General features: G+C 42.7%; 5 protein-coding genes and 3 long non-coding RNA genes across 22 annotated transcripts; 4 read left to right on the forward strand and 4 right to left on the reverse strand.

Moving 5' to 3' along the window:
- Window positions 1-449: 449 nt before the first annotated feature.
- On the reverse strand, window positions 450-4,619 carry LOC136187270 (uncharacterized). Its single transcript, XM_065974841.1, has 18 exons — window positions 4,572-4,619; window positions 4,428-4,508; window positions 4,299-4,370; window positions 4,177-4,248; window positions 4,038-4,118; window positions 3,915-3,983; window positions 3,788-3,859; window positions 3,665-3,736; window positions 3,530-3,601; window positions 3,400-3,471; window positions 3,277-3,345; window positions 3,158-3,229; window positions 3,024-3,095; window positions 2,877-2,954; window positions 2,773-2,829; window positions 2,506-2,717; window positions 716-2,455; window positions 450-669 (listed from the first exon to the last, which is right to left on the reverse strand). Exons 3-18 carry the CDS (start codon window positions 4,316-4,318, stop codon window positions 536-538), a joined length of 2,964 nt encoding a protein of 987 aa, XP_065830913.1. The 5' UTR covers window positions 4,319-4,370; window positions 4,428-4,508; window positions 4,572-4,619; the 3' UTR covers window positions 450-535.
- Window positions 4,620-5,016: 397 nt separating this feature from the next.
- On the forward strand, window positions 5,017-6,172 carry LOC136187677 (uncharacterized). Its single transcript, XM_065975335.1, has 6 exons — window positions 5,017-5,090; window positions 5,140-5,310; window positions 5,364-5,456; window positions 5,518-5,664; window positions 5,720-5,781; window positions 5,852-6,172. The coding sequence occupies exons 2-6, from the start codon at window positions 5,175-5,177 to the stop codon at window positions 6,062-6,064; spliced, it is 651 nt and encodes a 216-aa protein (XP_065831407.1). The 5' UTR covers window positions 5,017-5,090; window positions 5,140-5,174; the 3' UTR covers window positions 6,065-6,172.
- Window positions 6,173-6,213: 41 nt separating this feature from the next.
- Window positions 6,214-9,340, forward strand: LOC136187681 (uncharacterized). Of its 3 annotated transcripts, none has more exons than XR_010669948.1 (5): window positions 6,214-6,402; window positions 7,581-7,663; window positions 7,728-8,177; window positions 8,251-8,945; window positions 9,022-9,340. It is a non-coding gene; the product is annotated as an uncharacterized lncRNA (long non-coding RNA). The 3 variants fall into 3 exon arrangements; XR_010669947.1 differs by having other exon boundaries at window positions 7,728-8,017; window positions 8,076-8,945; XR_010669946.1 differs by having other exon boundaries at window positions 7,728-8,945.
- On the reverse strand, window positions 6,480-10,979 carry LOC136187676 (uncharacterized). 2 transcript variants are annotated; one of them, XM_065975333.1, is made up of 20 exons: window positions 10,751-10,979; window positions 10,624-10,695; window positions 10,510-10,569; window positions 10,370-10,450; window positions 10,249-10,320; window positions 10,126-10,197; window positions 10,001-10,081; window positions 9,884-9,952; window positions 9,759-9,830; window positions 9,631-9,699; window positions 9,504-9,575; window positions 9,383-9,454; window positions 9,260-9,328; window positions 9,137-9,208; window positions 9,002-9,073; window positions 8,872-8,949; window positions 8,757-8,813; window positions 8,485-8,693; window positions 6,683-8,425; window positions 6,480-6,629 (listed from the first exon to the last, which is right to left on the reverse strand). In XM_065975333.1, exons 1-20 carry the CDS (start codon window positions 10,951-10,953, stop codon window positions 6,535-6,537), a joined length of 3,390 nt encoding a protein of 1,129 aa, XP_065831405.1. In that variant the 5' UTR covers window positions 10,954-10,979; the 3' UTR covers window positions 6,480-6,534. The 2 variants fall into 2 exon arrangements, with proteins under 2 accessions (XP_065831405.1, XP_065831406.1); XM_065975334.1 differs by lacking the exon at window positions 9,631-9,699.
- On the forward strand, window positions 10,039-11,874 carry LOC136187678 (uncharacterized). The gene is made up of 9 exons (XM_065975336.1): window positions 10,039-10,131; window positions 10,189-10,333; window positions 10,382-10,489; window positions 10,601-10,712; window positions 10,770-11,272; window positions 11,331-11,423; window positions 11,485-11,631; window positions 11,746-11,811; window positions 11,862-11,874. The coding sequence occupies exons 5-9, from the start codon at window positions 11,143-11,145 to the stop codon at window positions 11,864-11,866; spliced, it is 441 nt and encodes a 146-aa protein (XP_065831408.1). The 5' UTR covers window positions 10,039-10,131; window positions 10,189-10,333; window positions 10,382-10,489; window positions 10,601-10,712; window positions 10,770-11,142; the 3' UTR covers window positions 11,867-11,874.
- Window positions 11,875-12,047: 173 nt separating this feature from the next.
- On the reverse strand, window positions 12,048-12,803 carry LOC136187680 (uncharacterized). Its single transcript, XR_010669945.1, has 4 exons — window positions 12,691-12,803; window positions 12,547-12,635; window positions 12,436-12,488; window positions 12,048-12,375 (listed from the first exon to the last, which is right to left on the reverse strand). It is a non-coding gene; the product is annotated as an uncharacterized lncRNA (long non-coding RNA).
- On the forward strand, window positions 12,658-18,197 carry LOC136187675 (uncharacterized). Of its 2 annotated transcripts, none has more exons than XM_065975332.1 (19): window positions 12,658-12,679; window positions 12,984-13,075; window positions 13,131-13,220; window positions 13,270-13,368; window positions 13,433-13,531; window positions 13,585-13,683; window positions 13,730-13,828; window positions 13,878-13,976; window positions 14,024-14,122; window positions 14,173-14,271; window positions 14,320-14,418; window positions 14,467-14,565; window positions 14,611-14,709; window positions 14,775-14,873; window positions 14,922-15,020; window positions 15,068-15,181; window positions 15,289-17,293; window positions 17,345-17,746; window positions 17,804-18,197. In XM_065975332.1, exons 13-19 carry the CDS (start codon window positions 14,641-14,643, stop codon window positions 18,085-18,087), a joined length of 3,072 nt encoding a protein of 1,023 aa, XP_065831404.1. In that variant the 5' UTR covers window positions 12,658-12,679; window positions 12,984-13,075; window positions 13,131-13,220; window positions 13,270-13,368; window positions 13,433-13,531; window positions 13,585-13,683; window positions 13,730-13,828; window positions 13,878-13,976; window positions 14,024-14,122; window positions 14,173-14,271; window positions 14,320-14,418; window positions 14,467-14,565; window positions 14,611-14,640; the 3' UTR covers window positions 18,088-18,197. The 2 variants fall into 2 exon arrangements, with proteins under 2 accessions (XP_065831404.1, XP_065831403.1); XM_065975331.1 differs by lacking the exon at window positions 12,658-12,679 and adding an exon at window positions 12,801-12,884.
- Window positions 18,198-18,365: 168 nt separating this feature from the next.
- On the reverse strand, window positions 18,366-20,980 carry LOC136187679 (uncharacterized). Of its 11 annotated transcripts, none has more exons than XR_010669941.1 (9): window positions 20,763-20,980; window positions 20,549-20,711; window positions 20,276-20,399; window positions 19,769-20,213; window positions 19,643-19,721; window positions 19,331-19,490; window positions 18,960-19,120; window positions 18,765-18,907; window positions 18,366-18,712 (listed from the first exon to the last, which is right to left on the reverse strand). It is a non-coding gene; the product is annotated as an uncharacterized lncRNA (long non-coding RNA). The 11 variants fall into 11 exon arrangements; XR_010669940.1 differs by having other exon boundaries at window positions 19,769-19,897; window positions 19,992-20,213; window positions 20,276-20,711; XR_010669937.1 differs by having other exon boundaries at window positions 19,769-19,944; window positions 19,992-20,213; window positions 20,276-20,711.
- Between the last annotated feature and the right edge of the window lie 69 nt (window positions 20,981-21,049).

Consider the following 21,049-nt stretch of genomic DNA (forward strand, 5'->3'; position numbering starts at 1 on the left):
GGAATCTGAGAATCAGGAAAAGTGGGTTTGTAGAAAGTACAGTAACTGATGGATATACGGGAGTTCGGAGGGCTTCTTGCAGAAGTGGCAGTCGTTGAGTCTCGCCAATCGGTGTCGCTAGTGGCAATGACGTGGTACCTAAGAGTGTTTACGACGATTTCGGTTGTCCTTTGCAGTCCTGAAGGATCGACAGTCGAAGCGAAGACCATTCTGTCTTGATTCGTGGGGTTACATTCGAATTTGTCTTTAGCCTTGCGCCTAGGACACCTGATGCCCTGTGTAGAAGGCAGATCGAAGGTATTGCTACGTAAAACTGCACTGCACTCTTGCCTCTACTAGATCTAGTATCGAAATGAGAGGAAAAGTATTCAATTTTCTATTCACTGTAATTAGAACTGGGGCGGGTGCAGCAACAAGGGATTGCTAATGTTTTTGTGAGGGCCTCCAACTTGACGCATGTAGCCGTGAACGTGCACTGCTGTGAATAGAGGAAAACTATATATCGTCAAGCTCGTCAGTTTTATTCATCAATCAATCAGCATTTGTCCGGGAAGCAGAAGCAAGAAATGTAAGTGCACGTTTTCCTTTCCTTCACGTTTAATTCTTCCGCGTTTTTTGACCCACTTTTTCTAAAGCAGCGAAACTCAGCAATAAGAGTCAAGATGATCACTGCGGAACTGAAATTAGAAGGGATTACTTTCCAAGGAAGTCTAACCTGCAACAAAGAGCAGATAAACGCTGTTGGCAACGGTGACAATGCCGCTAAACGTCTTCTGATCAACCAGACTATTGTAACCAGGATCCTTTTTGTCTCTGAATGAAAGCAGAACGAGCGTACCCATCATCAGATTAGTTGATATGACGCTGAGAGCAATGAGTTGCATCCAGTGTTCAAATCGTCGTCGAACAGGCTGTAGCTGCGCGTGAAGCACTAGAAATAGAGTCGCGAGTAGCGTTGCTAAGGCGATTCCAGAATGACTTTGTTTTCCGAAGAATCCTATACCGACTGTAAGAACCATTTTTCTTCCGATCTCAACCATTTCCCAGTACCAAAATTGGTCTTTGTAATTACTGTCGAGGAATTGAATGCTCGTCAGAAAATCGCTTCTCAATGATAGAGGCTTGAACATGTGCGCTGTGAGCCCTTCACGTCTCTTGAGTTTTAGAGCCGTGAAGAGAAGTAAAGGCAGGATGACAACGTAAAGTATGAGTACCGTGCATATAACCCACAAGGCATTAGATGTGGAATAGATACATGGAACGCTGTAGTCCGCCTTTAGAAGCCACCTGCAGTATTTGTCAGAGTCAGTCCCATTAGATTGTCGAAGACATATCTTAGTACACGCCCATTCCTTATATGGTACGGTAGCCAGTATGGAAGTGGCCGTTGAAGGATAGCATATAAACAAGATCCACCAACTGTTTGTCATGCAAGACGTTCTCACTTCAGATATCTTTCTCTTGATTACTGCATGTCCACCTCTGTAGGAGAATAGAAAGTGATTTCTCGTCGCTTTATAGTATCCCCATACGAGCAGAAGGAGAATGAATTGAATTGAGAACTTTATGATTGGAAGCATCAGAGCATTGAATCTTAGTTTCTCGTGTAGGCACGCAGGCTTAGCGACCGCTAGCACATTCAGCTCAATCATCTTGGCAAAATTTCCCAACGAAAGAAGAGCTTCTGGCCAAGGTACGTATGTGAGAGCGTCAAAAACCACGGACATAACCTGGATAAATCCGACTGTAATCTTTAGAACAGAACTAATTTTTTTGACAATATCGTCGTTCTTTTTGCGTTTGAGTTTACCAATGACGTACAGCACACCGACTAAAATGCCCAGGAGAAGGAGCAAACCAAGAAACTGAAGTCCAGTTCGCCACTTCTGAGGACATCGATGACACCTCTGAAACCACGAATAATAGCCTTCGCTGCATTGTCCGCACAGCGTCCCCCAGTATCCAGAAGTGCACATCTCACTGCTAAGAATTCGCGTTGACTTTTCGTTTCGGCAACTTTCATTGATTGGACAACGATGCATCATAGGTATGAAGCCGTCATACTTTGTGGACGTGTTTGAATACTTCTCGCTCTTGTTCATAAGATTTTTCGCGAAGCTAACGTATTGATTTTCGTTGGCTATGCTATCGTTGTCGGCGTCATCCCATCGTTTCCAACTCCACCAGAATCCTTGAGCAACGCTGAGGTAATCATCTCGGCAGTTCATGCCGAGACGAGTGTCGCACATATAGCAAGGACCGAATCGTTGCGTACGATAGTGATTTGTCAAGCAGTTGCATGCTCGATATCCCGCGTGTACGCTTCGATCTGTTCCTCTGGGACACACCTTGCAATCTTCGGCCGCTTTTCCGGGAGCCGATTCCGGGTCGACGAAGGTACCGTTGACGCACTTTTTACAGTCTTTCTTTCCTCTTTTGTCTTGGTAGTATCCACCTGCGGTAAAAAGGGGTATTATTTGCATGGAGGTTTCGTTATGCTAGAACCTGGTGGGCAGTTTACGCAGAGCGAAGAGGCGTCTGATTTGCTTAGGAGTACTATAACAGATTTGGTACCAGGAACACACTGACTGCAGGTATACAAACGACTGCCTTCTTTTTGGACTGACTTTCTGCAAACGTATTTTCCGCTCTCTATTAAAGGAACGGCTGAAGTTCTTAATATTGAGAATTTGACATCAGTCTCCTCGATGCAATGCCTAGAACAGAATTATAGCGCAAGGTACACGTTAGTTATATCGCTAAACTCTTTACAAATGAGCTGCAGGCTCCGTTATTGGAATCACTGCAAGTCTACTGCAGTTTAGAAACCTAGTCAGCTGGATTAGTTGTTGTTAATTGAGCAAATTTTAGAATACATTTCAACTTCTTTTGTTTTGTTTGAGAGAAGCAACGCCCTTCGACTTACCCTTGTAAGAGGATTTTCTTGTAACGATCTAAGAGAGGGAAACGTAGTGGGGCATCATGGCATTCATGCAGGTTGTATAAATCTCCGCTTTAAGTACATTGTCTGGATGTCTTCCAGCGAGACAAAGGAGTTTTCTTCAACTCGAGAAATTCTGTTGTTCATGAGATTACTGGCACAATGCGGAATACATAGACATGTAAGCTCTCGTCTTTTTTACGCAATCGTACTTACAGATTTTTCAGACGTGAAAGGCCCCTAAAGGTTGACGATCTAATTGTCGTCAAGAGATTATAAAAGCAATATCTAAAGAAAACGTTGACTTGGGTACTGAATAGTACATATAGGTTTACAGGTTTTGGATGAGCGTTTGATGGGACAGAGTGTCTGGAATACTTGTCAGGAGGTTTTCGCTAATGTCTCTGGAAATCATCAATATTATTCACGTACTTTGTAAGTATGCATATAAAGCGTACAGAGTTTCCAAAATAGTGATTCGAGTGAAAAACGACGGTTTGATGTTCGTAATATTGTTGTTCGTTATAAAACTTTCATGCGAAGGTAAATTTAGTTTACACATTTACATGTATGGCGCAACGTTATTACATTTCATTGACTACCGTTCCAGTCCTGAATAGCTTGCCGCTGATTGTTGTAAGAAAATTGAAGGAAAGATTTCTGAAAAGAAGAGAGAATTCGAAAGTTGGATATTGTCTTTTTATTTGAAAATCTTTCTCGCACATGCGTTTGAAGAAGGTGTTTGAAGACAGCGTTGCTTCTTTCAAATGTCTAATCGAATTGTTGTAGAGATTTCTATGTCAAAGAGCGTTTGTCAAACGTCAATTTTCAGCCTTTGCAACTAACAGGTAAGTAAGGAGGGGCAAAGACGCAAAAGCGTCAGACTCAATTTTTGATATTGAATTGTGGCTAAAAAACCTAAAACACAAGTAATTTAATTATCCCAATTTTTACTTCATTTTAAATTTTGTACACTTCGGCTAAACATCGAACTTTTAGCACGCGACTTTGCAATGTTGCGATTTTGTTATAGCTCAAATCCCTAATATCAAGTTATTATTTTTATTTGGGTACCGGTATGCAATGGCTGTCTTACAGAGAAAGTGAATCGTCACACGAACCAATGTTGACAAATGCGTCAGAGGATATACAACAAATTTTGTTGTTTTGCATGTAACTAATTAAATTCGAACCTGAATAATTCTTTTTAGAATTATCTATTACAACAGGCATACAGTGTGGTAAGAGATGTTAGATTTTGAAAACATCCTCTTTCTATTTCGTGTAGGTTGCTGTTTGACATGTCTCTATGTGAGATAAATATCAGGCTAATCGAGCGTGGCTATCATAATCAAACATTTGGCGAAGAAGTGGCATGTTTTTTAGGAAACCCCTTGGCAGCGTTGTCAAATTGCAACCCTCAAGTCTTCTAGTTTAAGAGAAGTTGACCAAATAATTTAATTTATAGTAATAAATTCTGATTTACATCGTGTCTAGGGATTGATACGAATAGGTTGTCTCAAACAACTCCGTGACGTCAGAAAGCAAAACATTTTTGCTAAGATCTCTACAAAATAGGTGGCTTAGACGTTTATCAGAGAATAATACGTTAACTGTGTGATAATTTTACATGCTTATAACTGTTGGTGGCACTACGAAGGCTCTTCGTAAATTGTTACGTGTTCCAAATCTGTAAAATAATTACTCAATTTCATAAGGAAGAACTCCTACTTGCATTTTTTGCAAGTTCTTGAAACGGAGAAAGTAATTGCGATTGATTTGCGCAATTAGGTTGCCACTGAAATCGCTGCACCCGATGAAAAATTGAAAGCGAAAGTTAGGCTGTAAGCGCAATTTGATTCAGTTACAATGTTTGGGCTTCTGAAGGAAACGAGGAGTTCGAGGGCAAGTAACGGAGTTTGGGATTTCTTGCACTGCAGTTTATGGTGAGTCCTTCGTCGTTTCGGCTGCACACGCAAACACTGCTGCAACCAAAATAGTTTTCTCTGACAAAGGCACTGTTTGCCGAAATCGCCAGCAGTATGGCTAACGCTTGAAGCCAGAGCATTCGTGTACGACGAGAAAAGGTCATGAGATATGCAATTGCGTGCCTGAGTTTGCTAGATATATCTAAGTTGCAGCTATATAGGTATAGTCCCTCTTTCTCGCTTTCGGAATTACGAGATCTCTTTTTATAGCTTATCACAGGTGGAGATTCATTTTGCACGTTTCAATGATCGGAGTCACTAGCATCATCTTTGCGATCGTCCAGTTTCTCGGTGCCACTGTGTTTCAAATTGTTGCAACGGGGAATTTCTCTGGCTACGTTTTGCCTCAATGTAGTCCGTTTCTGTGCTTCAAGCCGTGTGGTAAGGAAGATCAGAGATCCCTTTCGAGTAGTATTTTAACACTTTGGAATCAGCCAATTTAGGTACAGAACTTCAATACATCAACGTAACTTTTAGTAAGTTGCCACGCTTCGAAGGCTACCGTCTCGCTCTAACAATTCAGCCAAGCAAGTTCATACGGTAGCAGTAGTATGTATAGGTACTTAATAAGTATTCTTTCTTTTCTAGCAACAAGTCTGACTGATGTAGCACTATCCGCTGGGATCTTTGGTGTTATCTTGCCAGGAATACGCATACATTGCGGTGTAAAAGATTACCTGTGCCACGACAAGGCTAACTCTTGGGAGAACAAACGTTGCCCCATTCCGGCATTTCGTAAGTACTAATTTTTTGTAAGGTACCCTGGATGCCGTAAATTAGTTGAATGTAGAGCCAACGTCATATGAAACGGCATTGGACGAGGATGACCTTATGGGTGACTTTGAGAACCTTGTGAGTTTAATTAAAACAGTAGAATCGGCTGCATATTCACCGATCTTAGTATTACTAACGTTGAGTGCAGTTAGGTGCAAACGCTACTTTCAAATTGATAAACGCAAAGGGCGTTACCCTTGCTTGCGTCAACGCTGTTGTCACGAGGGCTAAACCTGTCATTCCAAAAGAAGACGAACACATTCTTATTGGTGGCCGTGGAAGCTCTGAAAGACGAAACCGAAAGAAACGATGGTTCAATCATGCAATTTGCAACCGCGTGGTGCACGATATGATTACGTAATAGGAAATGCAATGTGATTGGCTCTCTTTCAACGTTGAGTGGAAACCTCAGAGAAAGTTCCTGTGTGTGCATTGTAGCTGCAAAATAAATTTGATTAGCTGATGGAAACCGAAAACGCCCACTTACGGTGCTTGCAAGAGTTCCCGGCTGTTTTTTGCTTCCGTAGAGTCGAAATCGTGTTGAATCACGGATTTTAGAGGAGACTCGCGAGTGGCAGTGAGTTCATCTCATGCCCGACCGTGTTTTTGATGAGCTTGGTTGTCCACTGATCGTTCTGAAGGAAAAGGAGTCGAACCGAAAGATTGCTCTGATCGCGGACTCGGAGCGAAGAAACTGAGGTATTTCTGCGTCCATTACGGGTCGCCAAGAGTAGCTGGCGCAAGATCTAAGCGTCCTCCTCGTAGAGGCCCCGATAGAGGGTTCACGGAGTTTATTTTGTAAAAGGAAACATGTAGGAACAATGAAGTCGTCTACGTTTCTTCGTGCACAGTTTTTCGACCTCTGTAGCAGCAAAACGTAGCCACAATTTGCTTTCTCGTTTCCACGACAAGAGAGAAGACAATTACTGCAATTATTAATTAAAAAATTAGAATGGCGATTAGGCATACGAAATCTAACCTGCAACGAAAAGCAGATAAAAGGCGTTGGCCGCAACGACAATGCCGCTGAACGTTTTTTGATCGACGAGACTATTATAGCCAGGATCCCTTTTGTCTCTGAATGAAAGCAGAACGAGTGCACCCATCATCAGATTAGTCAATATGGCGCTGAGAGCAACGAGTTGGATCCAGTGTCCAAATCGTCGTCGAACAGGCTGCAGCTGCGCGTGAAGCACTAGAAATAGAGTCGCGAGTAGCGTTGCTAAGGCGATTCCAGAATGACTTTGGTTTCCAAAGAAACCCATACCGACCGTGAGAACCATTTTTCTTCCGATCTCCACCATTTCCCAGTACCAAAATTGGTCTTTGTAATTACTGTCGAGAAATTGAATGCTCGTCAGAAAATCGCTTCTTAATGATAGAGGCTTGAACTTGTGCGCTGTGAGACCTTCACGTCTCTTGAGTTTTAGAGCCATTAAGAGAAGTAAAGGCAGGACGACAACGTAAAGTATGAGTACCGTGCATGTAACCCACAAGGCAGTAGATGTAGAATAGATACATGGAACGCTGTAGTCCGCCTTTAGAAGCCACCTGCAGTATTTGTCAGAGTCAGTTCCATAATTAGATTGTCGAAGACAGATCTTAGTACACGTCCATTCCTTATATGGTACGGTAGCCAGTATGGAAGTGGCCGTTGAAGGATAGCACATAAACAAGATCCACCAACTGTTTGTCATGCAAGACGTTCTCACTTCAGATATCTTTCTCTTGATTGCTGCATGTCCACCTCTGTAGGAGCATATAAAGTGATTTCTCGTCGCTTTATAGTATCCCCATATGAGCAGAAGGAGAATGACTTGAATTGAGAACTTTATGATTGGAAGCATCAGAGCATTGAATCTTAGTTTCTCGTGTAGGCACGCAGGCGTAGCGACGGCGAGCACATTCAGCTCAATCATCTTGGCAAAATTTCCCAACGAAAGAAGAGCTTCTGGCCAAGGTACGTACGTGAGAGCGTCAAAAACCACGGACATAACCTGGATAAATCCGACTGTAATCTTTAGAACAGAACTGATTTGGTTGACAAGATCGTCGTTCTTTTTGCGTTTGAGTTTACCAATGACGTGCAGCACACCGGCTAAAGCGCCCAGGAGAAGGAGCAAACCAAGAAACTGAAATCCAGTTCGCCACTTCTGAGGGCACTTATGACACCGCTGAAACCACGAATAATAACCGTCACGACATTGTCCGCACAGCGTTCCCCAGTATCCCACACTGCACATCTTACTGCTACGAACCCGCATCGGCGTTTCACTTCGGCAACTTTCATTGATTGGACAGCGATGTATCATAGGTATGAAGCCGTCATACTTTGTGGACGTCTTTGGATACTCCTCGCTCTTGTTCATAAGATTTTTCACGAAGCTAACGTATTGATTCTCGTCGGCTATGCTATTGTTGTCAGCGTCATCCCATCGTTTCCAACTCCACCAGAAACCTTGAGCAACGCTAAGGTAGTCATCTCGGCAACTCATGCCGAACCAAGAGTAGCACACGTAGCAAGGGCCAAATCGTTGCATTCGATAGTGATTCTTCAAACAGTTACACGCTCGATATCCCGCGTGTACGCTACGATCTGTTCCTCTGGGACACACCTTGCAATCTTCAGCTGCTTTTCCGGGAGCCGACTCCGGATTGACGAAGGTACCGTTGACGCACTTTTTACAGTCTTTCTGGCCCCTTTGGTCTTGGTAATACCCGCCTATAGCGTACATATCAATCACATCTTATAGATTTCAGATCTGCCTGTATCGTACCGACCTGGCGGGCAGCCTATGCATTGTGAAAAGCTGTATGTGGGCTTGATGACGGCTACAGATAGAGTGCCCCGGGCACACTGACTGCATTCGTAGTTATTAGAGGTGCGTTGCTTGAGACGCTTTCTGCAGACGTATCCCCTTCTTTGGATCAGAGAATGAGCTGTCGGATGTGCTATGGTAAATTTACTATTAGTTTTGTCGACGCAATGCCTAAATACATGGAGTGCGGTTGAGTTATATATGCGAGTGTAAAGAACATGCATGCAGTCTCACAAACGAGTCGAGGTTTCAGTAGTAGGAATCACTTCTAATCCACTACAGTTCAAGTACCTGCAAGAAATATTTTATCACTTTTGTTTTGCTTCAAAAACGTATACAGTCATTCTACATCTCAGCGCTCTTTGTTTTGTCGGAGAGAAGCAAGGCTCCTTGAGAAGCGTTTGTCAAAGGATTCTTTTGCAGGTATCTATGACAGCAATTTACTTAGATTACAAATAAACCGATCAATGTTTATAAACATAGTCTTAATTCTTTTTAGCGAACAGAAGGCGCAGTCTTCAAGATGTGAGATTCTGTTGTGCATGAGATTACTGAGAATGAAATCGTACGTCTTATTTATAGCTCGATTATTTAAAGTGGGTTATTGCGCTTACAGTACTACTAGACTCCGAAGATTCGCAAGTGTTGACTGCCTAATTACTTCTAAATGATTGTACAAGCAATATCTAGAAAAAGCAATTTGGAGAAAGCAGCAACACGCGTTTGTTATTGATTACAGGTTTTGAAGAAACTTTTGATGAGATAGGGTGTCTGGAATACTTGTCAAGCGGTTTTCCTCAAGGCTTCTAGGTTAATACGTACACGTGCATAGATAGTACACTCTGTGAGTTAAGACATACAGTGTTCCTATAATAGTGACTTGAGTAAAAAACGACGGTTCAATAGTTGTGAGTCTATTAGCTCCTATGTGCCTTTCAAATTACAGTTAATATACAATTAACCCGTAGCGCCGCATTTTACATGTCGTAGGCTGTAGTTTTGTTGCTGAATATGTCGCCGCTTATCGTTGTTAGGGAATTGCTTGTAAGATGTCTTAAGAGAGAGAATTAGAATATACGTATACTGCATGGCCATGTATGCCTTATACACAGCCAAGAAAAAATTGTTAAATATCGTTCCTGGTCTTAGATGTTTTAGATAATTGAATTCCAAATGTCTATATGACATGCAGAATCGCCTAAGGAAAACCAAATGTTGACTTTGTCAACGACTTACAGGTAGGTAAGGTTGGGTAAAGAAGCAAAAGCGTCTGAAGCAATTTCTGATATTAAATTGTGGGAGAAATCCCTATAAGATACTAATGCACGTATTGGGAACAGTCGTAATCATGCACTTTTTACGCTTTTGTCAGACATCCGAGTTTTAGCACATGACTTTGCAATGTCGTGATTTTGTTATAGAACAAGGTCCTCAACTCAAAGTTCAATATTTTACTAGATAAGCAAATAGGATCTTACATAGCAAAGGAATGTGAGCATGAGCCGATGTTAAGAAAAGCTTGAGGAGTTAAATGCCGAATTTGGTTCCAATTCAAGAACCTGAGAAATCGAGCTTTATTATAAGAATGATTGGCAGCACTTACAGTTTGGTAAGAGCCGTTAGATTTTGAAAGCATCCCTTTTCTAATACGCGTATGTTGTTCCAGCTCATCTCTCTATTTACAATCTCTTATAAAGCTGTCTAGAGAAACACACGAAAGCTATACATTTCACCGAGAGCTGGCATATCTTTCAGAAAGCCCTTTGGCAACGTCGTTAGATTGCATCTTGCAATAGTTCTAAAGTTGGAAAGTACGTCGATTATTGAAACTGAAAGTGAAATTATACAGCTTGTTCAAGGAAGAATACGAATACGTTGGATCAAACATTCCAGTGACGTCAGAAAAGAATGGATTATTACTTAGATTTCTATACAACGAGGAATGAATTAATCAACTACTTTATAAAGTAAGGGTAGGTTAGCTTACAGAAGTTTCAGAGTTTCTGGAACTACGAAGGCTTTTCTGAGATTGTTTTGCGATGCGAATCTGTCACATTACGTACACATTGATTTTTTAGGGCAAGGACAAACTCATTCTTGCATTTTGGTAAGATTCTTGAAACGGAGAAAGTAATTTCGATCGACGTGTTCAATGGCGTTGTCACTGAAGTCACTGCAACCGAATCTTAAGTAAACGCGAAGCCTACTGAATGATATGTAATTTGTACAATGTTTGAACTTCTGCAGGAAACGAAGAGTTCGGAGGCAAGAAACGAAGCCTAGGACTCCTTGCGCTGCAGTTTACGTTGAGATTAAAGTTGTCATTGATCCAGCTGCAGTCGCAAATATTGCAACCGGGGAACACTTCACCAGCGAACGCAGTGTTTGCCCAAATCGCCAGCAGTACTTCTAGAGATTGAAACCAGCTCATTGTCTGCTGAAAGCCGCACTGCAGCATCGGGTATTTTCTGCGTGTTTTATAATCCCTCCTTTGTCACTCTCGAAGGCGAATGTATTCGCGCCCTAAGCGTTATTTCTATTCGCACGTATAGGAGGAGGGGAACTTAAAAGGATTAGCTGAGACTGAAATTTCCAGTACTAGCTTGTGCCCGTTTTCGAAATGACTGGAGCCGTTGGCATCATTGTCGCGTACGTCCTGTTTATGGTGAGGCTAGTTAGTGCAACAGGACCGTTTACCGGCTACAGTTTGCACTGCGATGAAGCTATATGTCAACGCATAACGCCGTGTGGTAAGACGGGTGCACTGTGCCGCGCAGCGTTCCTAATTGCTATCGTACTCTGGATCAGCTAACCTAGGCAATGAACTTCGATTCTTCAACTTCACTTTGGGTAGTTTGCAAACTTTTGGAGGCTACTCTCTGATTATAACTCTTCATCCAAGTGAGCATACTATAGATACATAAATTGGTCTGTATAACATTGGATCTCTTCTAATTTAAAGTGACAAATCTGACTGATGTAACGCTACTTGTGGAATGCTCTGCTATTATCGTGCCAGGAGTACACATTCATTGCGCCTTCAAAGACTACTTGTGCTATGACAAGTCCACGTCTTGGGAGAACATGCGATGCCCTATTCCAGCATTCGGTAAGTGAACCTCAATCTCTTGTGTCATACATATCCCATGCAGTAGTAGCCAACAAGGTCTACATGGGCCTTTGATAGAGGAATGTAGATTTAGTAACCATGCACTGCTCTTAGAGTCAACATCTTATGTAGCAGCTTTTGACCGCAATGACTCTGTAGAATCATTGGAGAGAGTGGCGAGTTAAATACGTAGAAAAATCCTTATCTTTAAGCATCCAATCGTCGTGTAGGTTAGTGGGAGCGGTACTATTAAACTGATGGACGTGAAGCAGCGCCTTCTTGCTTGCGTTGCAATCGAATATGCTTCTCCCAAAGGAGATGAAAGCACTTTTTTTTTCGTCAGCAGCGGTCAGAAACGAAACAGAAAGAAACGTTCTAATGCCATATCCTGCACTCGTCAAAACCATTACTTATTGGATTGACTGGTGGTACAGAAATGTAATTTCATTTGACGTTGTGCTTGTGTTTATGCACAAGTACAGTAGTTCAATTGAAGTATAATTGAACAGCTATAAAATTGGACGTCTGTGAAACCAAAATAACGAACCAATTTGAACTCTACTAGTAGCGGGTGAACCGCACTTGAAACTGATACTACTTCATGCACCGCGCCAAAACGGAGGGAGTCTGAGAATAAGGAAAATCGGGTTTGTAGAAAGTAAAAACTGGCAAAGACTTTTGAAAGTAGGCAGTGTACTATGGTACCTAAGAGAGCTTTACGACGATTGTGTTGGCCTTGCAGTCCTAAAGAATCTAAATTCCTATGGCCATTCTGTGGGGTTGTACATTCGAAGTTGTCTTTACCCTTGCTTCTAGGACACTCGATACCCTGTGTAGAAGGCAGATCGAAGGTATTCCTACGTAAAATTAACAGTAGACTACTACATACACTAGCTCTCAGAAGTATTGGCTTACAAATGTTTGTAGATCATCTTCTGCGTGGTACGACATCACAGAAAAATTGCAACGCGGGTAAATTGTGAAAGCCCACCTCCGCGATCAGCCTGACGGACGGCGCTAAACGAATTACAGCGATGCGATTGGCCTGGTCAGTCTTACCATAGATAATGTATTATCACGGATCTTAGATCTAAGATCCGTGGTATTATTGACTGGTACCAAGCGGTACCAAGCTATGCTTTTGTCTGCTTGCATTCTTCCGTTTCTCCAACGCCCGTCTGTGGTTATATCTACCCCGGATAACCGATAGAAAAGTTCGCTCCTCACACCAGAAGAGACCATGAACGAAGACGGTTTGTGTTCCCCAGAGCTTAGCTTTCTGCCTTCCTTATTCTACATGCGGTTCTTGGGAGGAAAGAGACCCAGCTTCTTGTCTGAATTTGCTTGTCTAGAGTTCTTCTTCGCTATTGCGATTGGTGATGAAGATGTCGTGTCTCGATTTATCCGAAACCATCCGGAAAGGTGGAAAGAAGCTGCGAACGAAGTACGGTTTCTACTTTCTGTTTCAACCGCTAATCTTTTTCTCCTATCTGACGCAGCTGGGATATAGATCACTTCATTTTGCTCTGGACGCTAAAACTGCAGAGTTTCTAATTTCAGCTGGAGCTAGTTTGGAGGCTGCAGATAAGGTAAAGATTAGACAACACTTTTGGTATTATTCTTACTGTTGCACATCAGTGGGGACGTACACCTTTTCTTTGCGCCGTTTTGAACGGAGCATCAGCCGTCCTGGCTGTTCTCGCTGAGCATGGCTGCAACATTTCTGCAAAAGACGAAGTTTGTCTTAATTAATTAATTAAACTATAGTAGTTTGCTGCAATTTCTTTTTAATAACTTGTAGGAGGGTAATGGAGCCTTGGCCATTGCGAGTTGGACAGGTCAGTTGGACAGGGCCAAACAACTCGTTGAATTGGGGTTAGAAGTCAATGGACGTAACGAGGTATTGGATGCCGCGTAGGCGAAATTCTATTTATGAATTTATCAGAATATCAGAATGGTTATACTTCACTGCATTGGGCGAGTCAGAAAGGAAATGCTGATATCGCCGAGTTTCTGATTACATCTGGAGCTAATTTGGAGGCTGTAGATAATGTAAACATTATAACAATTCGTTATTTCAGTCACTATTTTACATCAGTGGGGACTTACACCTTTTCTTCGCGCCGTTTTCAACGGAGAATCGTTGATTGTGGCTGTTCTCGTTGAACATGGGTGCAATATTTCTGCAAAAACCAAAGTTTGTTTTAGACTTTAATTTCCAATCATTAATTTGTGATGGTCTGTAGAATGGCAGCGGAGCCTTAGCAATTGCTAGTGGAAGAGGTCAATCGGACATTTGCGGACAACTCCTTGAATTAGGGTTGAGGGTTGATGATCGTGATGGGGTATTGAATTATGACGTATTTGACGACATTTTATTATGAATTTTCAGTATGGTTATACTTCACTACATTGGGCGTCTCAGGAAGGACAGGCAGAAACTTCCAAGTTTTTACTTTCAGCTGGAGCTAGTTTGGAGGCTGTAGATGAGGTATACAATTCACATGTAACGATTTGGTGTTTTTTCACTGTTCACCGCAGTGGGGATATACACCTTTACTTTGTGCAGTTCATCTAGGACAATCAGCAGTTGTGGCTGTTCTCATTGAGCATGGCTGCAACATTTTTGCAGAAGAGAAAGTGTGTCTCATATTGTTTGCCAATAAGTGCTTAGTTAGTGATATGTAGAATGGTATCGGAGCCTTGGCATTTGCTAGTGGGACAGGTGCGTTGGAGTGTGTCAAACAACTCATTGAATGCGGGGTAAATGTAGATCATCGTAATAAGGTATCAGATTGTGACAGATTTAGCGTCATTTTATTCTCGAATTTTTAGGATGGCTATACTCCACTACATTGGGCGTGTCAGGAAGGACGTGTTGAAGTTGCCGAAATTCTGATTTCAACTGGAGCTAGTTTGGAGGCTGTGGATGAGGTAAAACTAAGCATTTTAGCGTTATTTCTTACAGTTTCATATTAGTGGGGATGCACACCTTTTCTTCGCGCCGTTATGAAGAACAAATCAGTAGTCGCGGCTGCTCTCTTTGAGCGTGGCTGCAACGTTTCTGCAAAAGACAAGGTGTGCTTTTTAACTACACCTGTAGGCGTTTTCTAATATTTATATATATATATAACCTTATGTAGGAAGGTAATGGAGCTCTGGCATTTGCAAGTCACGAAGGTTTTTTGAACCTTGTACAAAAACTTGTCCTAATAGGAATCAGCGTCAATGAAGCTCACCAGGTAATGTAGAGCGCAAGATTTGAAACATCGAGATTTAGTAATTTTCAGGATCACTTCACCTCTCTTCATTGGGCGTGTCGAGAAGGACGTGCTGAAACCGCCAAATATTTGGTTTCTGCTGGCGCTGATATTGACGCAACTAATAAAGTGCGCATTTCAATATTTTTGCTATTTATTTCAAACATTGGTTGTAGTTTGGTAGGACACCTCTTGCTGAAGCGCAAGCACACAATCACGATTTCGTCGTAGATTATTTGCTAAATTTCGTTAGCGAAACTGCAGCGAAAAGACGCAGATACGAACTAGAGGTGTGTTTTCTAATCCACTTGGTGTAAATAAGTGATACACAAAGTCGTAGACATCAAAGGTGTTTCCTTTTGCTGGCTTTTTTTTCACGTTCTCTTATTCGTTTTAGGGTGGCGTTGACGAAGACTTCAACCTGATAAACGGTGAGACGTCTGAGTCCTCTGATGAAGAAGCGTCTTTGTCGGGCCAAGAAAGAGAAGTCCGTTTTCAAGAAATTTACGACGATGCTCTAAAGTGCGGCTCAGTGACTGTAAATCGTTCTCGTGTAATTGTCACTGGCCAAGACGGGGCGGGAAAATCGTGTCTTGTCGATTCTCTTCTGAACAAGCCATTTGAGAAAGACAAAGCGAGCACAGAAGGAGCGGCCGTCGCAATGACGCACACAGCCACTAGCGGCTGGATAGCGACAGACAGCAAGGACCACTTAGATCCTCTCATCGCACAAGGAGTTTATTCTTCAATGAATCAGCAGCGGTCCATCAACTTGCCTGAGGGGCAACATGTTGACAGGTCCTTACAAAACGTTAGCACCGAATCAGCCATAGCAGAAGCTGCAGTAGCAGATTCAGGACTTCACACTTCTTCACCGGAACTGTCGTCAGCACCTCCACCGGAAGAATTAGGAAAAGATTTGAAAGCGGTTGGAATAGAAGCAAAAGCGCTTACGCCTAATCAGCAAGAGTTGGTGAGCACTTTTCTCGTGAATAAACCGAGTGAAGAAGATCTCAAAAGACAAAGCCTGGGCGTTCGTGATATATGGGATTTGGGTGGACAAGAAATTTATCTCGCTACGCATTCGGCTCTCATGCCAGAGAACGAAACGTTTTGTTTGACTATGTACATGGTCGTAATGGACATTTCTAAATCGCTGTCCGACAAAGCAGAATCGTTTCATCGATCGTCGAAGGGCGAAGTAGTGGACCAGACGAACGAACTGGGCTGGATCCGCACAAACGGAGACTTTCCCTTCTACTGGTTCGGCTCGATCACAGCGGCCCACGAAGAGACAACGAGAGACAGTCATTGGCTGGGCGAGGACGAAGAGGTCGATTCTCCTCCTGTCTTTGCAATTGGTTCTCACAGAGACGTGTTGGACAGCGACGAGAATCGTTTTCCAAATTCAACCGCTGTCAATGAATGGCTTTTGCGCCAAGGAGATCTCCTTGAGCATCTTCTTATGGACAGCGAATTTGTTAAGCACATTGTTCTGCCAAAGAAACACGAGGACGCAAACGATGATGAAAATTTCCGAGAGATGACTCACTTCGTTAAGAGAATCTTTTTAATAGACAATTCGGTGTCCGGTTCGGATTCTCCTTGCAAAACTGTTAATGAAATTCGAACACGAGTTGACCGCATGACATCGAATTATTGGAGACGACAGAAGAAGCAGCCCTTGTTTTGGGTCTACCTCGAAATTCTTCTATTCCGGTGGAAGGAAATCATGAAAACAGTTGTGGCTAAAGTTGACGAAGTAATTAAACTTGCTCAGCATCGAAGTATCTGCAATATTAGCCGTCACGATGAAGTCCTTGTGGCGCTGAAGTATCTTGCCAATGTTGGAGCAATTCTCTATTACCCAGAAATAGATGATTTGAAAAATTTCGTTTTCACTAGTCCGACGTGGGTAATCAAAGCGATGTCAGCATTTGTCACGGCAGCAAAGCCAGGTCCACGGATGGAGCCGAAGTGGAACACACTGAAACAAACAGGTGTGATGTCCATGGACTTGATGGATTATCGCCTAAAGCAAATGCGGGAGGCTAGCGATTTTGCTACCGATCTAGATCTTGAAGACGAAAATAGACTAATTGTGCGACTTCTACAGCTTCTTGACGTCATCACGCCAGTTGCAGGATCGCCCCCAAGTGAATTTTATGTTCCGTCGATGCTACAACCGTTCTTTCTGTATCCTCGTACTTACTGGGAAGGGCACAGTCGCTCGCCTCCTTTTCCCGCTCCACTAATTGTCATTCCAATTAAATTGAAGTTTTTTCCGGAATGCCTCTACTTCCGTCTAGTCACACGCTTTCTGAAAATGTATCCAAAAAACCCGGAACTCTCTCGTCATCAGTGCGTCTTTCTAGTAGAAGACAAAGACTCTACTGCAGAAGGTATGCCACTACTGTATATATCTTTTTCGTGTAGCATGATTTTGTTAACAGTTGAAATTGAATTGCTGTATCACAGTCGAGGCAATTGGGTTGCTCTGACAGTTCATTACGTCAATGAAGACGACGTTGCTAAAACAAGCTCTTTCTTTTTGCAGTCAATCAAAGAGCAACTGTGCCGAAAGATGAAGAAAATCTGCTACCAGGGCATGGGAGGCTTCGATTATAGCATATGCTGTCAGTTAGAAGAAGCCGTCCGCAGAGAAAAACACTTGGATATTAATCTCAAGAACCTTCCAGTACTTTGTGCGAAGAAGGCGTCAAAGTACTGTCCAACAGATGGCAAACTGTACAATAAGTTTGGGAAACGAGTACCAGTAGATCCGGAAGACTTTAGCAGAATTAATTGTTGGTTTGGGGTGCAGCCCATCGATGATTTATTACGGTCGATTCAAGGTGAGTTTGCAATCGCGTTGAATTTAATCATGTTATATCTTACTTGTGTAATTACAGGTGCTCTTCCTGAAGTGATCGACGAATGTCTGATTCGCGTCGTTGCAACCCTTGCAGAAACGCAGTGGCAAAAGTTAGCTCTTTGTTTAGGACGTAAAGGTCACGCCATACCGCAGTACAAGGAAAAGTCTAGCGAAGATGCCATTAGGGCCGCGATTGTTATAGAGGATTGGTGTGCAGAACGCGGTCCTTCAGCAGCAACGGTAATTAGGCTTATTCGAGCTTGTGAAAAGTGCGGAATTCACAGAGATCATATTGCAAGCGCTTACAAGGAAGAGCTGTGAAATAGTTTGCATGCTCGCGTATAAAGTGCTTCTTTTTTTGTAGTCTAAATAAAAATTGGACAAAATGCTGTATTTATCACGAGAATAATACACGTAGTAGTTTGACGGTATTATTATCAAAATGCTGTAGCCCGTATGTCCGGGTAGGGTAAACGGCTTTTCCTCGTTTTTTGTCCAAAAGCCGTTTACCCTACCCGGACATACGGGTATCTGAGACAAGCAATACAAGATGCGCTTTCTCAAATAGACTCATTGCCGAAGAAGCCAGTGTATTGCTTTGGGAAATTAATTTTTTTGTTATATTATAAAGATCAAGGTACAGCAAATTTGTACATGCACAAAGGTCTGTCTCAAGTATCTTCTCAATGGACTTGACTCACGCCTTCCTGATGAACCCTATCAGCAAGCGTACACTAAAAAAACAGCAAAATCACTTTTCAATAAAAAAAAGACCAATCAGTTCTCATGACAGGAATTGGAAACTCAGGTGAATTGGACGCCCTCTCCTCATCGAAACCTTCCAACGATCCACACTTCGGAACATCATCAAGCCAAGTTCCTTGATACACTTGACCCTTGTCGAGATAAAAGAACTTCCACGATCCCTCATAGCGATTATCATTACCTAGAGAGTATAGATTGTATAGGCTCTCTTTCATATTTATTTTCCCACTCACTGAGTCGATGTATGCCTTGACCGTTTCGCTTGTCATTGAACAACTCTCCCACATAGCTCGACCCGTCGCTATAGTACATTCATATCCTCGTATCATTCTCCCTCATAATACTGATCCTCTTGATAGTAATTCGTAACGTAACCCTTTTAGAATAATAAGCAATTGAACACCCTAAACCTCAATTTTTTCTCATACGTGGCGTTTATCGTTCTTCCATCCTCCTGCGTATAATTTACGATATTGGTCGAATTTTTCTGAATTCAAACGCTTTGCCAGTGTGCCGAATCCGTGCCGTTTGTCGTCTTTCCAGTCTCCATCGTACACGGTTCCGTCTTTCCGACGCTGCGTTCCCTTTCCTAATAAAAAATAAGCAAGAGTTATAATTATTAATTATCTTAATAAAAAACTAAATAAACTAAACTACACAGCCACTGAAACAAACTATTGTGCGAGTGTACATGGCAAAACACTAACTCTACAATTGCAACTGCGTGGGCCACGCGAGCGCGCGCGGAGACGCCGTCCATCGTATACACCGCTGGATGGGGTCCCCAAAGTCGAAATACCTTCACGCCGTTCCTTCTTCGCCGCTACACCGAGGCTGCTTGCCTAGACGCACGGCGAAGGCCTTCAGAGAAAGAACAGGAAGAATGCCTTTGAGCGCATGCCGCATGGGCAAAACAACGCAAGCTAGCACTGGCAGTTCTGCGACGCGCCATTTTATTGCTAAAAAATACGGAATAAGGAGCCTATGACTCCTTTGCGTAGAAAAACGTGCCTGCTACTTATATGGCTAATTAAGGGTAAAAATTTACGAATGGTCAAGTGCTAGCAGCAGGTAAGTACAGTCAGTGGAGTTCAGAGAACCCAAACCGTACCTTGTTACGGCCTGATGATGTTTTTTCACTCATAGGCACGACAACGACCAGGTAACCTGCTACCTCCGGACCTTGTAAACTAAGCGTTCTTCTAGCGTATTTACTACACGGATGACATATTCGTACTTTGATGGTAGCTAAATCACCCCGTCAAAGCAATTTTTCTCTGTTTCCAGTTGCAGCTATTTAGTAAAAAGTGTTTCTGCGTCGTATTCTAAACGTCTTTGTTGTTGCTCTGGCGACAGACAGTGAATTCTTTTAGGAAGCCAAAAGGGAACGTCATGACCAACAACCAGGATAACCTCATATCAACGACCCGTATTAATACTCTGATCTGCGGCAAACCTACCCCGTAACGCTGTGCGAAGAGCATCCGTTTCCGTGTGCGCAGGGCGCAAAAATGAGAACCTATATATCCGGGTCAACGCCTGATTATACGACGATTTTCAATTCTAAAAAACAAAATGGGACAAATAGCCAACTAAAACTATACCCTGCGAAAAATAAATAAAGTGCTAGAAATCACTCCAGTGGGAATACATTGCTTGCATTATCAGCGGTCCAAAGAGGCCTGCAATTGAAAAGGACACAATAAGCTGAAGCGTGCCTTTTGATGCCACGTCCACTCCGTACATCTCTGCCACAATTGCTCCACCCATGGGCTTCTGAAAGCCGAATGAAAACTAGAAAAGTGAGTAGACGGCAACGCCAATGTACTGGCTTCCTAGCAACGACGGCATGAAGGCTAGACATAGTGCTTGCAAGGCAGAGAAACAAATCAATAGAGTAGAAGGTGCAATCTTGTCGACAATTAATAGAAACTTCAAAGTGCGCTATATGTTCACTTTCTGACTCCATGGTGCTTGGCTTTCTATATAGTCTTTGGGATTCACTAGAACGTATTACCTGAGGGTGCTTCGTCTCTTTGAATCCAATCACTGACTCCTGGTCCAGGTTGAATAGTCCAGAGTGCGTACATTGTGACTAGCATATTCCTAAGCTGCTCTCCGACTCGAGTCTTTGGACAATGAATTCAGAGTCTTATGACGTACGGCTTGACGTCTAATATCTAATCGTAATACTTCAACTCATCTATTGTTGCTTCTACGACTTCACGTACGGTAGCTTTTCTTTTTTGGTCGATTTCGATTTAAGGCGACTTGATGTCGCTCACACTGAGCTGGAACTTTGCTCGCAGCTTTGCGATCGAGCGACGGTCGAGGACGTTCGCGGACATTTCTGCCTAATTTTCGCAACAAAAAGAATGATACGACAGAGTAGAAGACAGGAAATGGCCGAGGAAGGACGAAGAGAGGGCTATTCAGCCGAATTTCCTGCTCGTAACGTACGCTAGAGACTCCAGCTGATCTCTGGTTGTTCACTTCACTGCGTACAATATCTACAGTC

Source organism: Oscarella lobularis, chromosome 5, assembly GCF_947507565.1.
Source record: "Oscarella lobularis chromosome 5, ooOscLobu1.1, whole genome shotgun sequence".
NCBI classification, from domain to species: domain Eukaryota; kingdom Metazoa; phylum Porifera; class Homoscleromorpha; order Homosclerophorida; family Oscarellidae; genus Oscarella; species Oscarella lobularis.

Bases quoted from the DNA above. Each gene is read 5' to 3' on its own strand.
- LOC136187270 (XM_065974841.1), bottom strand. From the start codon at position 4,318: ATGCCACTTCTTCGCCAAAT. The intron at 2,955-3,023 runs GTACTTAAAGCG...TCCCTCTCTTAG, and splicing joins CTGGAAGACATCCAGACAAT to ATCGTTACAAGAAAATCCTC. The intron at 2,830-2,876 runs GTATTCTAAAAT...CCAGCTGACTAG, and splicing joins AAAACAAAAGAAGTTGAAAT to GTTTCTAAACTGCAGTAGAC.
- LOC136187677 (XM_065975335.1), top strand. From the start codon at position 5,175: ATGATCGGAGTCACTAGCATCATCTTTGCGATCGTCCAGTTTCTCGGT. The intron at 5,311-5,363 runs GTAAGGAAGATC...CTTTGGAATCAG, and splicing joins TCTGTGCTTCAAGCCGTGTG to CCAATTTAGGTACAGAACTT. The intron at 5,782-5,851 runs GTGAGTTTAATT...CGTTGAGTGCAG, and splicing joins TGGGTGACTTTGAGAACCTT to TTAGGTGCAAACGCTACTTT.
- LOC136187676 (XM_065975333.1), bottom strand. From the start codon at position 10,953: ATGAGCTGGTTTCAATCTCTAGAAGTACTGCTGGCGATTTGGGCAAAC. The intron at 10,451-10,509 runs GTAAGCTAACCT...CTCGTTGTATAG, and splicing joins CCAGAAACTCTGAAACTTCT to AAATCTAAGTAATAATCCAT. The intron at 9,576-9,630 runs GTATAAGGCATA...CTCTCTCTTAAG, and splicing joins AACAATTTTTTCTTGGCTGT to ACATCTTACAAGCAATTCCC.
- LOC136187678 (XM_065975336.1), top strand. From the start codon at position 11,143: ATGACTGGAGCCGTTGGCATCATTGTCGCGTACGTCCTGTTTATGGTG. The intron at 11,273-11,330 runs GTAAGACGGGTG...ACTCTGGATCAG, and splicing joins TCAACGCATAACGCCGTGTG to CTAACCTAGGCAATGAACTT. The intron at 11,424-11,484 runs GTGAGCATACTA...TCTAATTTAAAG, and splicing joins GATTATAACTCTTCATCCAA to TGACAAATCTGACTGATGTA.
- LOC136187675 (XM_065975331.1), top strand. The intron at 13,076-13,130 runs GTACGGTTTCTA...TATCTGACGCAG, and splicing joins GGAAAGAAGCTGCGAACGAA to CTGGGATATAGATCACTTCA. The intron at 14,272-14,319 runs GTGTGTCTCATA...AGTGATATGTAG, and splicing joins ACATTTTTGCAGAAGAGAAA to AATGGTATCGGAGCCTTGGC.